The sequence below is a fragment of the Antechinus flavipes genome, chromosome 1, assembly GCF_016432865.1.
Source record: "Antechinus flavipes isolate AdamAnt ecotype Samford, QLD, Australia chromosome 1, AdamAnt_v2, whole genome shotgun sequence".
Classification (NCBI taxonomy): domain Eukaryota; kingdom Metazoa; phylum Chordata; class Mammalia; order Dasyuromorphia; family Dasyuridae; genus Antechinus; species Antechinus flavipes.
Genome location: NC_067398.1, coordinates 196,931,660 through 196,947,389, shown reverse-complemented (window position 1 = coordinate 196,947,389; position 15,730 = coordinate 196,931,660). Strand labels below are relative to the sequence as shown.

Genomic DNA, 15,730 nt, shown 5'->3' with positions numbered 1-15,730 from the left:
TTCATAGTTTTTGTTTTTACTATAGTCTGGCCCTCCAACAATCTGAGGGACAGTGAACTGGCCCCCTATTTTAAAAAAGTTTGAGGACCCCTGGCATAGGCAATGTATAGAATGATCCATATATAGATTACTTTTCACCAAAAAATTAATTTCCTTTTTTAAAAACCATCTTAAAGAATGAACAATAGAGACCCCTATTTTACAGTTACTGGTCTAGCAAATTTGGCTTTTCTTAAATAGTTGATTTGAACAATTCAGACCCAGAAAACAAAATTCACATTTTGCTTTTATGTCTGCATAGGTATATAATTCAAAGCAGATTTGGTGTCTGTCCTATGTTCTTCAACTAGTCATTACGCTGTCTAGGAGTTTCTCTGAGTCTTATGCCTGCACCCTAATGGCGTTTTGGCTTTTTGAATCCTGAAAGCCCCGTGGGGAATGGGAATAGCACTGCCTGGCAGAACTTAATCCGGCCAGGAGGAGTCTTTCCTGGTGGGTCTGCGTATATCCCTCCACCCCTACCCTTCATCATCTTTCTATCTTTTCAACCAGTGGAAAAACCTGAAAATAACGAAAATGCTGATGATAAGGGACCAGAACCAAGAGACAGCAGAATAGTTGTGAATTGGAATGCAAGAAAGGGTAGCTCCGAGAAGAAAGGAAGGGTTTCTAGGATGGTCTCTCCTCTATATCTTCTCCATATCCGTACCTCTGAGAAAGTTGCTTCTGGTAAACTAGCTGAATGAGACTAAGGAAAAATTGACTAAAGAGAATTACTCCGTCGGTTTCTTACTGCCTTTGCCTTCTTTTGTTCACTAGTAAGTTACCTTCGCTTTCCTCTTCCTCTTCCTATCCTCAGGCATATTTTCTGTCTCTTATTCTACTCTAAACCATGCTCTCCTAAACGCTTCATTTTCAGTCATCATTTTTTCTTCCACCAATGTACACCCACCCTTCCTCCTGAAGCCTTTTTTCCAGATTCCCAATTCTCCGCCAAATCTTTTTGCTCTCCTTTGATTTCGTCTTCTAGCCACCTTTTCTTGAACGCTTCTCTCTCGTTTCCCCTTTCCTCTTCCCTATTTCTTTATTTCTTTTCCCCTCCCCCAATCACTCCACTCTACCCCTCCTCCGACCTCACGTGTTTAGAGCTGCATATTTGGTCTCCCAGTGAGAACCATTAGCCTTGGATCAAAACCTTTTCACATCCCTTTTCTTATGTTTTAATTTCTAACCGGGTTCCTTCGCGTTTGAAGCACTACAGCCTTTTGGTTCTTCAGCTGTCACTGCTCCTGCTGCCGACCCTCTTAGTGTAGATAAAACAATTTTCCACTTGTGGATTCTTTTGCAATTCAGAAGATTCTGAACGTTTCCCCCAATTCCCTCCCCCCCCCCCCAAGGATTATTATTATTGTTATTTTGTTTGCAAATATTTTTTGCAAACATTGACTACCAAGAAATTAAATGACCTGGTCTCCTTGTCTACATCTCAATTTTTTAAAAGCTTTTTAGAATTTTGGAGTTTAGTAATTTTACCATTACAATCAGTATTTTTGTTATTTTCTATTCCTTGGGTGGGGTTCTTTCACCTTTTATTGCTCCTTCTAAATTAGAGTTATTCTGAGTCTGTTCAGAAAAACGAAGGAAAATGAGGTGGCAAGATCGCTGTAAAACAATTCATTACCCCTGTGGAAGCTCAGGGAAAAAGACCCTGGACCTAAGTCGCATTGCTTTTCTTGTAGTAGAAGTGATTACTGTACTTTATTGCTATTATTATTATTTTAAGTAATCACTGTATTTTTATCACCTTACTGTCTGACCTCCTACCACGTTTCAACACTTTCCCTTTTCAGAATGGGAGGACAACAGTGACTCTGTAATTTCGTTTTATGTGGTTGCTGTATGTGGCATTTGGGACACAGGATCCAGTTAGCGGCAAGAGCTGCAGCAGCCGCCTCCAACATTTAAGAAAGCAACCTCCGCATCCACCTCTACAGGTCCTCCATGCGGCTGAGATTTACAGTGTCCACAGTATTCTGGAGTTTTTGGAGAAGAAGCGCAGTGTTTTCTTCCAGAGGACCCGCGCCCACATTCACTAGACCCGAAGGCAAGGGCAGTAGGATTTGCTCAAAGGATAGGCTGACACTCTCCTTCTGGGACATTTCTGTTCCTAGACCCAACTGGAACCTGAACGTTAGCTTGGTTTAATCCTATTGAGTTTCTCCTTTCCAGATCCTAGATCTTTCCCTTATTCTTCTGGTATAACCATTATTCCTGTTAGTCTTTCATAAATTTCAAAATAGTTCATTTGGAAATCCTTCACCTTTCATTTCTTACAAACAAATTTAACGTTAAGCAGAGTAAGCTTGTTTGGAATAGCTTCTCCTTAGATTATTGACTGCATGTGCAGAATTGAGGTGATTATAAGTACCAAAAGCTCATTCCTCTGAGTCGTGTGTCTCTGCCTGGCAACCCAGGGAGAGTGAAGTTTTAAGATTGGGAATATATATATATATATATATATATATATATATATCAGACTTCTCTTTATTTTAAAGTGTTATTGAGACAAACAAGGAAGAATAACCTTGTGAAAAAAGAAAGATTGAGTTTTGTAGTGAAAATAAGGGATATTTGCCTTTATTCTTTTCAGCTGAGTGATGGAGCAAGAAAAAATATTTTCCATAACATTTTTTAAGCTTTTTATTTTCATAACATATGCACAGATAATTTTTCAGTATTGATCTTTGCATAATCTTGTGTTTCAGATTTTCCCTTTCTTCCTTCCACCCCCTCCCCCAGATGGTAAGCAATGCAATATATGTTATACATATTAAAATGTATGTTAAATCCAGTATGTGTAAACATATTTATACAATTCTCTTGTTGTACAAGATCAAAAAGGAAAGAAAATGAGTAAGAAAATGCAAATGAATAACATCAAAAAAAGTGAGAATGTTATATTGTGATCCACATTCAGTTCCCACAGTCCTCTCTCTGGGTGTAGATGGCTCTCTTCATCACAAGACAATTGGAACTGGCCTGAATCATCTCATTGTTGGAAAGAGTCACGCTCATCAGAATTGATGGTTGTATAATATTGATGTTGCTGTGTACAATGATCTCCTGGTTCGGCTCATTTTACTTCTTATCAGTTTGTATAAGTCTCTCCAGGCCTCGCTAAAATCATCCTCCTGATCCTTTCTTATAGAACAATAATATTCCATAACATTCATATACCATAACTTATTCACTATTCTCTAACTGATGGGCATCCAACTCAGTTTCCAGTTCCTTGCCACTACAAAGAGGGCTGCCACAAACATTTTTGCATTGGTGGATCCCTTTCCCTCCTTTAAGATCTCTTTGTAATACAAGCCCAGTAGAAATATTGCTGGAACAAAGGGTATGCACAGTTTGATAACTTTTTGAACATAGTTCTAACTTGCTCTCCAGAATGGCTGGATCTGTTCACAGTTCCACCAATAATAGATCAGTATCCCAGCTTTCCCACATCCCCTCCAACACTGATCATTATCTATTCCTGTCATCTTAGCCAATCTCAAAGGTGTGTAGTGGTGTCTCAAGTTGTCTTAATTTGCATTTTTCTGATCAATAGTGATTTAGAGCATCTTTTCATATAATTAGAAATGGTTTTAATTTCTTCATCTGAAAATTTTGTTCATATCCTTTGACCATTTATCAATTGGAGAATGGCTTGAATGCTTATAAATGAGTCAATTATATGTTTTAGAAATGAGGCCTTTATCAGAACCCTTAAATGTAAAAATGTTTTCCCAATTTATTGTTTTTCTTCTAATATTGTCTGCATTAGTTTTGTTTATACAAAAACTTTTTTAATTTAACATAATCAAAATTATCTATTTGGTGTTCAATTATAAGTGCCAGTTCTTTGGATACAGATTCCTTTCTTCTCCACAGATATGAGAGGTAAATTAGCCTTTGTTCTTCTAATTTGCTTATATCACTCTCTATGTCTAAATCATGAACCCATTTCGACCTTTTCTTGGTATGTGGTATTAGGTGTGGGTCCCTTTAGAACTGTTTTGATTCACAGAAGATTTAAGAAACATCTGACACTGAAAGAGCATGGCTGATAATGTGTTAAAATAACTTTAAAATCTTCAGGGATCATTGGATTCCTTGAGATGGAAAATTGTTGATGAAACTATTTCAATACTTCAGAGCTTACAGGAATTATTGGATTCCTGGCACATGAACTAATGGACAATGGATTTCTTTTGGACTATTTCTAGGACTTATGGACATGTGTAAATTCTCATGTTATATTCATGTTATTTGTTACATTACTACTAGCCTGTGTTATATTGCTATGTGCTTATGTAAATTATGTATAATGCCTCCCATATTGATGGATTTATGTATACCATGTATATCTGTTTCAAGTGAGCCCCTTCAGAAACCTGCTAGTCTGATTTGACTTCCTATTTCCTTTGGTGTTTTCATCTCCCTTCCTGAGATGTCAAGGAGGGTGTGACCACCTTCTTTTTATGGTGTTTTCACAATTATTACAGTCTTGCTATTTTCATATATTAAACACACACACACACATATACATATATACATATTGGTTCTTTTCACTTCATTTTATATCAGTTCACATATGTCTTCCCAGGTCTTTCTGAAATCGCCTGTTCATCATTGCTGATAGTACAGTAGAATTCCAGCATAATTGTATAGCAGAACTTGTTTAGCTATTCCTCAAATGATGGGCATTTCCAAAGTTTTCAATACTTTGCTACTCATAAAAAGAACTTCTAGTTATATTTTTAATATGTAGGTCTTTTTTTTTTTTCCCTTTTCCTTGATTACTCTGGGATACAAACCTAGTATTGGCATTACTATGTTAAAGAATATTTGAGATACAGGCTAAAAGGCATTTTAAAGTCAAAGGGTATGAACAATTTTATAGTCCTTTGGATATAGTTCCAAATTGTTTTCCAGAATGGTTGGACCAGTTTACAACTTCACTGACAGTGTATTAGTATCCATATTTTTCACATCTCTTCCAACATTTGTTATTTTTCTTTTCTGTCATATTATCATGTGTGCCATGTGTGATAGCACCTCAGAGTTGTTTTATTTTCCATGTCTAATCAATAACAATTCAGAGCCTTTTTCCCTAAAAGACTATTGATAGCTTTATTTTTTTTCCTTCTGATAATTGCATGTTCATATCTTTTAACTATTTATCAATTGCAGAATGTCTTTTTTTACAAATTAACTCAGTTCTCCATATATTTGATAAATGAAGCCTTTATAAAAGTTACTTACTATAAACATTGTTTTCCTCATTTCTTACTTCCTCATTCCTTACTTTCCTCATTACTTACTCATTTCTTCTAATTTTGACTGAATTGGTTTTGTTTGTGTAAAACTTTAGAATTTCATATAATCAAATTATCCATTTTATTTATCATCTCCCTATTTCTTATTTGGTCATAGATCTAGCAGATAAATTTTTCTATATTCCCTTAATTTGTTTATTATATGGTGCTATGCCCGAGAAATTGAGCAAGACAGAGATTAGAGAACAATTAAATAGTTGATTAAATGGGAGAGATTTACTGGGACCAAATGATCCATGTTTGGTACTAGGGCTGAAGGAGAATATCATCTCAAAGAATCCAACCCTGAATGTGGGATAACAAGATTCTTTTATAAGGTAACAAGAACAATGACATAATGGAGGAGGTACTGGAGAGGTTACTGATATTGTAATGATGTCTAAAATGGATAGACCTTTATCCTGTCAAACATTAAGAAGGAATGACTATAGCTTAAAGATATAAAATCTTTATCTCATCAAACATTAAGAGGGAAAGGTTATAACCTGAGGCAGAATAACTAAATAGGACAATTAGAGAAACTGGGTCAGGACATTAAAAAGGAACTGTGGCACAACATTGGCCCTTTATAGCTAAAACATATATCCATTTTGAGCATATCTTGTGATGTGGGATGTTAGTCTACACTTTTCTTATTGTTTAATTGGGCTCAACTCTTTGTGAGTTCATTTAGGGTTTTCGTAGCAAGGTACTGGAATAATTTGCCATTTCTTTATCCATTTCATTTTACAGATAAGGAACTAAGGCAGAGAAGGTTAGTGATATCCAGGATCCCACAGTTTATATATCTAAGGATGGATTTGAACTCAGAAAAATGAATTTTGCTGTTTCTAAAATCTGTGCTCCACTGTTTATAGTTTTCAAACTATTCTCTAGTTTTTCCATCAATTTCTGTCAAATTACAAGCTCTTGGTTCGAAAGCATGAATCTTTAGGTTTAATAAAAACTTGATTACTATGGTCATTTACTACTGTGTTTTGTATAATAAAACTATTCCTGATTTAGCATTGTGTTTCTTAGTATCAAAATTTTTTGAGGATTCCCACTTCGTAAAATAGTTTGAAATCTTCCTTCACTTTTTTTCATTGATTCCCTTGATATGCTTGACCTTTTGTTTTTTTCAAATTAATTTTGTTATAGTTTTATTTATCTCAAAAAAATAACTCTTTGATAGTTTGAATGGCATGTCACCAAATAAATAATTTAGATAGAATTATCATTTTGATTCTATTGGTTTGGCCTACTGATGTGCAATTAATTTTTTCACTTCTTTTGATACATCATTATTTGCATGAAAAGTGTTTTTTAATTGTGTTCATATAGTTCCTGATTTTGTATTGGCAGCTGGACTTCCAATATTTTATATTGTCTGCAGTGTTTTTAAATAGAATTTCTCTTCCTATCTCTTCTTACTAGGTTTTAGTGATAACAAATAGAAAATTTTATGATTTATTATTTAGAAAAATGTTATTTTATATTATTATATTGTTGTTATAGCTAAAGATTCTAGAATAATCTTGAATCAAAGGAGTGATAGTCGTTTCACACCTGATTTTCCAAAGACTTCTGGTTGATTCCCCATTAGAAATAATGGTAGCTTTCCTCCCATACCCCTCACCTTCCAACCTCCTGAGTTTGAAACTGAAGCTACCTTTCAAACCAGGTAGCCCCAGAGCTTGCCTGAGTTCATCTTGAAGTGTTTATATTTTTCTTGGGCCAAATCTCAATCCTGGGGAATCTTCTTTGGTTGTTCCAGGAGAACCACTGTTATGCCCCAACTCTTGTTTATTTCCACCTTCCCTCCTCATCCTGAGGGGCTTTTTTTTTTTTTTTTTTTTTTTTTTTTGTGATGGAAATCTGGACAGCTTGGATTTTCTGATCTTTCCAGAATCCTCTTCTCCATTCTCAAAAATCCCTCACTTTATTCTCCTGTTTCTATTAAATATGATCATTTTTTTTCTGCCTTTTGTGGCCAAACTCCTTGAAAAGTCAATCTATAGTAGGTAATTTCACTTTCTCTCTTCTCTCTTTCTTCTAAATCCTTTACAATTTAGTTTCTAACCTCTTCATTCCACTGAAATTTCTCACTCCAAAGCATCCAATGACCTTTTAATTGCCACACCTATGACCTTTTCTTAATCCTCACTGTCTTTGCCTTCTCTGTTGCCTTTGACAATATTAAACACTCCCTTCTATTTTATATTCTCTTCTCTATAATTTTTTCTAGACATCAGTCTTTCCTGGTTCTCCTCTTATATATCAGACTTTCTCAATCTCCTTTGCTATATCTCAGTCTGGATCATGCCCTCTAAATATAGGTGTCCTACAAGATTCTGTTTTCAGCATTTTTCTCTTTCCCCCTCTATAATACTTAACTTAGTGGTCTCATAAAATCTCTTGGATTTATTTAATATCTCTATGTTAATGATCCTTGAATCTACCTATCCCAGCCTACTCTCCCTGCTGACTTCCGTTTTACAAGTCCAGTTGTCTTTCAGGCATATGAAAAGTCCAGTTGTCTTTTAGACATCTTAAACTCACTATATGTCCAAAACTGAATTCATTACCTTTCTAAGGCCTGTTCCCTATGTAATTTACTATCTTTCCAATTCTGCATCCTAGATGGCATCCTCAACTTCTCACTATTCATTACTCTATCTAATTTGGGACTAGAGTCTATCAATTTCATTTTTGCAACATTTTTTGGATATGCCCCCTTCTTTTCTTAATAATGCTACTACCATGATGCAGACCATTATTAACTCAAGCTTAGAATATTTCAATATTCTGCCACTGGAGCTGCCTGCCGCAAGTCTCTTTCAATTCCAATTAATCCTCTACTAAGCCATCAAATTGATTTTCCAAAAATGTAACTCTAATCATATCACATCCCAACTTAATAAATTACAATGATTATCTGTCATTTCCAAGAACAAATACAAAATTTCTTTGGGACATTCACAATTCTTCATAACTTAACCCTCCTCTGCCTTTCCAGTCTTCTTTCACCTTACACCCCAACACATACTCTTCACTGCAATGACACTGGCCTCCTTGCTATACCTCAAATAAGAAACTCTATCTCTCATCTCTGGACATTTTCTCTGATTGTCCTTGTCTAAAATAGTCCCCTTTACCTCTGTTTTCCTTAATTTCTTCAAATCCCAAATAAAATCTCATCTACTAGAATCCCCTCTTCTATCCCTCTTAATTTTTTTGCCTTCCTTCTTTTAATTATTTCCTATTTATCATCTATATATCTTGTTGCATACTCATTTGTGTGCTTTCTCCCCCATTACAATGTGGAAACCTTGGGAACAGAGACTGTCCTTTTCATCTCTATAACACTAGTGCCTGGCACAGTGTCTGGCACATAATAGGCAATTAAGAAATGTTTATTGACTTGATGGATAAAACTTGAATTGTTCTGTTTAACATTTAAAGTTTTTCATAACCTGGCCAATCACCTACTTTTCCAACTTTATTTTATGTTATTCCACTTCCTTCACACACTCTTCTTCTTTTTCTTTTCCTTTCCTTTTGCTTCTTCCTGTTCCTTTTCTTTTTTTGTGATTTAATATTTTATTTTTCTGAACTACATGTAAAAACAATTTTTAACATTCATTTTTTAAATTTTGATTTCCAAATTCACCCCCTATCTACTCCTTCTCATTGAGAAGACAAGCAATTTGAAATAGATTATATATGCAGTCACACAAAGCATATTTTCATATTAGTCATGTGATAACAGAAAACAAAAAGTGAAAAAGTTATAAATAAGTATGCTTCCATCTGCATTTATACTTCATCACTTTTTTCTCAGATAGCATGTTTCATTATGAGATGTTTAGGATGGCATAGGATCATTGCATTGCTAAGAATAGTTAAGTTAGGGACTTCCGGCCAAGATGGCAGAGAGGAGGCACACTGCTGTGTAACCTCCGCGTTTTTCTCTCACTATCCATTTCATTTCATGCCTCTGAATTAATGCTCGACTGAAAAAAAACATACAATTACTTACCAAGAGAAACCATCCTTGAGACTCGTCAAGAAAGGTCTGTTTTTGTGCGAGGGCAGGGACGGTTATAAGATCGGAAGCAGACTGCGGGCAGCAGCTGCAGCGAGAGCGCGAAAAGCAGCTCAGAGCCAAGCAGAGCGGAGAGGGGGTGGGGCATGATCGCAGCAGTCTCTGCGGGGAGAGCTTTGCTACAGGATTAGATACTTTGTTCCGGCAGCAAGTCAGCAGCCCAGCAGAGAAGCTAAAAACACCGAGGGTGAAGAATACAACCCCAAACAGCTGGAGTCTCTCGGGACCTGGCCACCCCTCCTCCACAGTGTCTCAGCACACTCTCGGATCTCAGAGCGCAGGCGCAGCACAGCCATCGCTGTCCTGTTAGGGCCTCACTACTGCCCTCAGTCTGTAGGAAAAGCTCAGTAACACCACCCAGCCCCTCCCCCAAAGAAAGCAGCCTCCATTCAAGGATTTTTTTTTCTTCTGTTTCTTTGCTAGTTTGTCTTTGATTATTAGACAGAATGAGCAAGAAACTGAAGAGGACTTTAACCCTTGACAGCTTCTATACAGATAAAGAGCAGACTCCAAATCCTGAGGAGACTAAAAACAAACAGTCCCCACGTGAATCCCCAAAGGAGGAGATCATCTGTTCCTCAGCACAGATGAATCTCATGGAGGAAATTAAAAAGGCTCTCACAAGGGAGCTAGAAGAAAAAGGGGAAAAGAAGAGGGAGGCTTGGCAAAAGCAGAGTGAGGCTTTGCAAAAGGAGAGGGAGACTTGGCAAAAGGAGAGGGAAGCTTGGCAAAAGAGTCTGGAGAAGTCATCCCACTCAGTTAAAGAGAGAGTGGATAAAGAAATTAAATCCTTGAAAAATAGGATTGGTGAACTGGAAAACAAAATTGGCGAAATGGAAAAAAATTCCACAGAACAAAAGAACTCAATTGGACAATTAGAAAAAAGATCTTTAAAAAGTGAGTGAAGAAAATACTTCACTGAAAATCAGGGTTGAACAAATGGAATTGAATGACTTGAGGAGACAAGAAGAATCAGTCAAGCAAATCCAAAAAAATCAAACAATGGAAAAGAATGTGAAATACCTTCTGGGGAAGACAACAGACCTGGAAAACAGATCCAGGAGAGACAACCTGAGAATCATCGGACTCCCAGAAAAGTATGATGAAAAAAAGAGCCTGGACACTATTTTCCAGGAAATTATCAAAGAGAACTGCCCAGAAGTCATAGAAACAGAGGGTAAAATAGACACTGAAAGAATTCATCGATCCCCTACTGAAAGGGATCCTAAAATCAAAACACCAAGAAATATAGTGGCCAAATGCCAGAACCCTCAGATGAAGGAAAAAATACTGCAAGCAGCTAGAAAAACCCAATTCAAGTATCGAGGAGCCACAATAAGGATCACCCAGGATCTGGCAGCATCCACATTAAAGGATCGAAGGGCCTGGAATATGATATTCCGAAAGGCTAAGGAACTTGGTATGCAACCAAAAATAACTTACCCAGCGAGAATGAGCATCTTTTTCCAGGGAAGAAGATGGACATTCAACGAAGTAAGCGAATTTCACCTATTTTTGATGAAAAAGCCAGAACTTAACAAAAAAATTTGATCTACAAATATAGAACTCAAGAGAAATCTAAAAAGGTAAAGATTGATCTTGGGAACTATATTTCGGCTATAAAGATGTATAAAGAATACATGTATACCTTATTCTAGAAACTAGATGTAGAAAGGACATTATACCAGAAAAAGGGGAAAGTGGGGGTACTACATTTCATGAAGAGGCAAAGGAAACCTATTATATCTGAGAGAAAGAATGGAGAGGGATGAATATAGTGAGTATTTTGCTGCTTTCAGAATTGGCATTAAGAGAAAAATTTTAGACATATTCAATCTATGGTGAAACTTCTCCCACCTCATTGAAAAGTGAGAAGGGAAAAGTGAAAAGGGAAGGAATAAGCTAAGTGGAAGGGAATACGGTAACTGGGAGGGAAAGGGGTAAGTTAGAGGGAGGAACTCTAAGGGGGGGGAGGGATACTAAAAAAGGGAGGGCTGTGAGAAACAAGTGGTGCTCATAAGCTTAATACTGGGAAGGGGGGTAAGGGAGTAAGAAGGGAGAAAAGCATAAACTGGGGTTAACAAGATGGCAAGTAATACAGAATTGGTCATTTTAACCATAAATGTGAATGGAGTAAACTCCTCTATAAAGAGGAAGCGGTTAGCAGAATGGATTAAAAGCCAGAATCCTACAATATGTTGTTTACAGGAAACACACCTGAAGCGGGGTGATACATGCAGGTTAAAGGTAAAAGGTTGGAGCAAAATGTACTATGCTTCAGGTGAAGTCAAAAAAGCAGGGGTAGCCATCCTGATCTCAGATCAAGCTAAAGCAAAAATTGATCTAATCAAAAGAGATAAGGAAGGGCACTATATCTTGCTAAAGGGTAGAATGAATAATGAAGCAGTATCTATATTAAACATATATGCACCAAGTAGTGTAGCATCTAAATTCTTAAGGGACAGATTAAGAGAGCTGCAAGAAGAAATAGACAGTAAAACTATAAAAGTGGGAGATCTCAACCTTGCACTCTCAGAATTAGATAAATCAAACCACAAAATAAATAAGAAAGAAGTCAAAGAGATAAATAGAATACTAGAAAAATTAGATATGATAGATCTCTGGAGAAAATGTAATGGGGACAGAAAGGAGTACACCTTCTTTTCAGCAGTTCATGGAACTTATACAAAAATTGACCATATATTAGGACATAAAAACCTCAAACTCAAATGCAGTAAGGCAGAAATAGTGAATGCGTCCTTTTCAGACCATGATGCATTGAAAATTACATTCAATAAAAAGCCATGGGAAAGTAGACCAAAAAATAATTGGAAACTAAATAATCTCATACTAAAGAATGATTGGGTGAAACAGCAGATTATAGACATAATTAATAACTTCATCCAAGAAAACGATAATAATGAGACATCATACCAAAATGTATGGGATGCAGCCAAAGCGGTAATAAGGGGAAATCTCATATCTCTAGAGGCCTATTTGTATAAAATAGAGAAAGAGAAGGTCAATGAATTGGGCTTGCAACTAAAAATGCTAGAAAAGAAACAAATTAAAACCCCCCAGCCAAACACTAAACTTGAAATTCAAAAAATAAAAGGAGAGATCAATAAAATTGAAAGTAAAAAAACTATTGAATTAATTAATAAAACTAAGAGTTGGTTCTATGAAAAAACCAACAAAATAGACAAACCCTTAGTAAATCTGATTAAAAAAAGGAAAGAGGAAAATCAAATTGTTAGTCTTAAAAATGAAAATGGAGAACTCACCACTAACGAAGAGGAAATTAGAGCAATAATTAGGAGTTACTTTGCCCAACTTTACGCCAATAAATTCGACAACTTAAATGAAATAGAAGAATATCTCCAAAAATATAGCTTGCCTAAACTAACAGAGAAGAAGTAAATATCCTAAACACTCCTATCTCAGAAAAAGAAATAGAACAAACTATCAATCAACTCCCTAAGAAAAAATCCCCAGGACCAGATAGATTTACATCTGAATTCTATCAAACATTTAAAGATCAATTAACTCCAATGCTAAATAAACTATTTGAAAAAGTAGGGATTGAAGGAGTCCTACCAAACTCCTTTTATGACACAGATATGGTACTGACCTAAACCAGGTAGGCTGAAAACAGAGAAAGAAAATTATAGACCAATCTCCCTAATGAATATTGATGCTAAAATCTTAAATAAAATATTAGCAAAAAGATTACAGAAAATCATCCCCAGGATAATACACTATGACCAAGTAGGATTTATACCAGGAAGGCAGGGCTGGTTCAATATTAGGAAAACTATTAACATAATTGACTATATCAACAACCAACCAAACAAAAACCATATGATCACCTCAATAGATGCAGAAAAAGCATTTGATAAAATCCAACAGCCATTCCTAATAAAAACACTTGAGAGCATAGGAATAAAAGGACTTTTCCTTAAAATAGTTAGGAGCATATATTTAAAACCTTCAGTAAGCATCATATGCAATGGGGAAAAACTGGAACCTTTCCCAGTAAGATCTGGAGTGAAGCAAGGTTGCCCACTATCACCACTATTATTCAATATTGTATTAGAAACACTAGCCTCTGCAATAAGAGTCGAGAAAGAGATTAAAGGAATTAGAGTAGGCAATGAGGAAACTGAACTATCACTCTTTGCAGATGATATGATGGTATACCTAGAAAACCCCAGAGATTCTACTAAAAAGCTATTAGAAATAATTCATAATTTTAGCAAAGTAGCTGGCTACAAAATAAATCCCCATAAATCCTCAGCATTCTTATACACCACCAACAAAATCCAAGAGCAAGAGATACAAAGAGAAATTCCATTCAAAATAACTGTTGATAGCATAAAATATTTGGGAATCTACCTACCAAAGGAAAGTCAGGAATTATCTGAGCAAAATTACAAAAAAGTTTCCACACAAATAAAGTCAGACTTAAATAATTGGAAAAATATTAAGTGCTCTTGGATAGGCCGAGTGAATATAATAAAGATGACAATACTCCCTAAACTAATCCATTTATTTAGTGTTAAACCAATCAGACTTCCAAGAAAATATTTTAATGATTTAGAAAAAATAACAACAAAATTCATATGGAACAATAAAAAGTCGAGAATCTCAAGGGAATTAATGAAAAAAAAATCAAATGAAGGTGGTCTAGCTGTACCTGATCTAAAATTATATTATAAAGCAGCAGTCACCAAAACCATTTGGTATTGGCTAAGAAATAGATTAGTTGATCAGTGGAAAAGGTTAGGTTCACAAGACAGAATAGTCAACTATAGCAATCTAGTGTTTGACAAACCCAAAGATTCTAACTTTTGGGATAAGATTTCATTATTTGATAAAAACTGCTGGGATAACTGGAAATTAGTATGGCAGAAATTAGGCAAGGACCCACACTTAACACCATATACCAAGATAAGATCAAAATGGGTTCATGACCTAGGCATAAAGAACAAGATTATAAATAAATGAGAGGAACATAGGATAGTTTATCTCTCAGACTTGTGGAGGAGAAAGAAATTTGTGACCAAAGATGAACTAGAGACCATTACCGATCACAAAATAGAAAATTTTGATTATATCAAATTAAAAAGCCTTTGTACAAACAGAACGAATGCAAACAAGATTAGTAGGGAAGCAACAAACTGGGAAAACATCTTTACAATGAAAGGTTCTGATAAAGGCCTCATTTCCAAAATATATAGAGAACTGACTCAAATTTATAAGAAATCAAGCCATTCTCCAATTGATAAATGGTCAAAGGATATGAACAGACAATTTTCAGAGGATGAGATTGAAACTATTACCACTCACATGAAAGAGTGTTCCAAATCACTATTGATCAGAGAAATGCAAATTAAGACAACTCTGAGATATCACTACACACCTGTCAGATTGGCTAAGATGACAAGAAAAAATAAGATGAATGTTGGAGGGGATGCGGGAAAACGGGGACACTGATGCATTGTTGGTGGAGTTGTGAACGAATCCAGCCATTCTGGAGAGCAATCTGGAATTATGCCCAAAAAGTTATCAAACTGTGCATACCCTTTGATCCAGCAGTGTTTCTATTGGGCTTATACCCCAAAGAGATACTAAAAAAGGGAAAGGGACCTGTATGTGCCAAAATGTTTGTAGCAGCCCTGTTTGTAGTGGCTAGAAACTCCATCAATTGGAGAATGGCTCGGTAAATTGTGGTATATGAATGTTATGGAATATTATTGCTCTGTAAGGAATGACCAGCAGGATGAATACAGAGAGGCTTGGAGAGACCTACATGGACTGATGCTAAGTGAGATGAACAGAACCAGGAGATCATTATACACTTCGACAACGATATTGTATGAGGATGTATTCTGATGGAAGTTAATTTCTATGACAAAGAGACCTAACTGAGTTTCAATGGATAAATGATGGACAGAAACAGCTACACCCAAAGAAGGAACACTGAGAAATGAATGTGAACTATTAGCATTTTTGATTTTCTTCCTGAGTTATTTTTACCTTCTGAATCCAATTCTCCCTGTGCAGCGGGAGAACTATTCAGTTCTGCAAATATGTATTGTATCTAGGATATACTGCAACATATTTAACATATATAGGACTGCTTGCCATCTTGGGGGGGGGGTGGAGGGAGGGAGAGGAAAAAATGAAACATAAGCGAGTGCAAGGGATAATGTTGTAAAAAAAATTATCCTGGCATGGATTCTGTCAATACAAA

General features: G+C 35.9%; 1 protein-coding gene across 1 annotated transcript in view; it reads left to right on the top strand.

The window, feature by feature from the left end:
* Positions 1-1,886: 1,886 nt before the first annotated feature.
* LOC127544802 (fibrillin-2-like) overlaps positions 1,887-15,730 on the top strand; it is a 158,874-nt gene continuing 145,030 nt past the window's right edge. Inside the window, 1 exon segment of the mRNA XM_051971640.1 lies at positions 1,887-2,028. Within this exon segment, the coding sequence (XP_051827600.1) occupies positions 1,887-2,028 (142 nt within the window).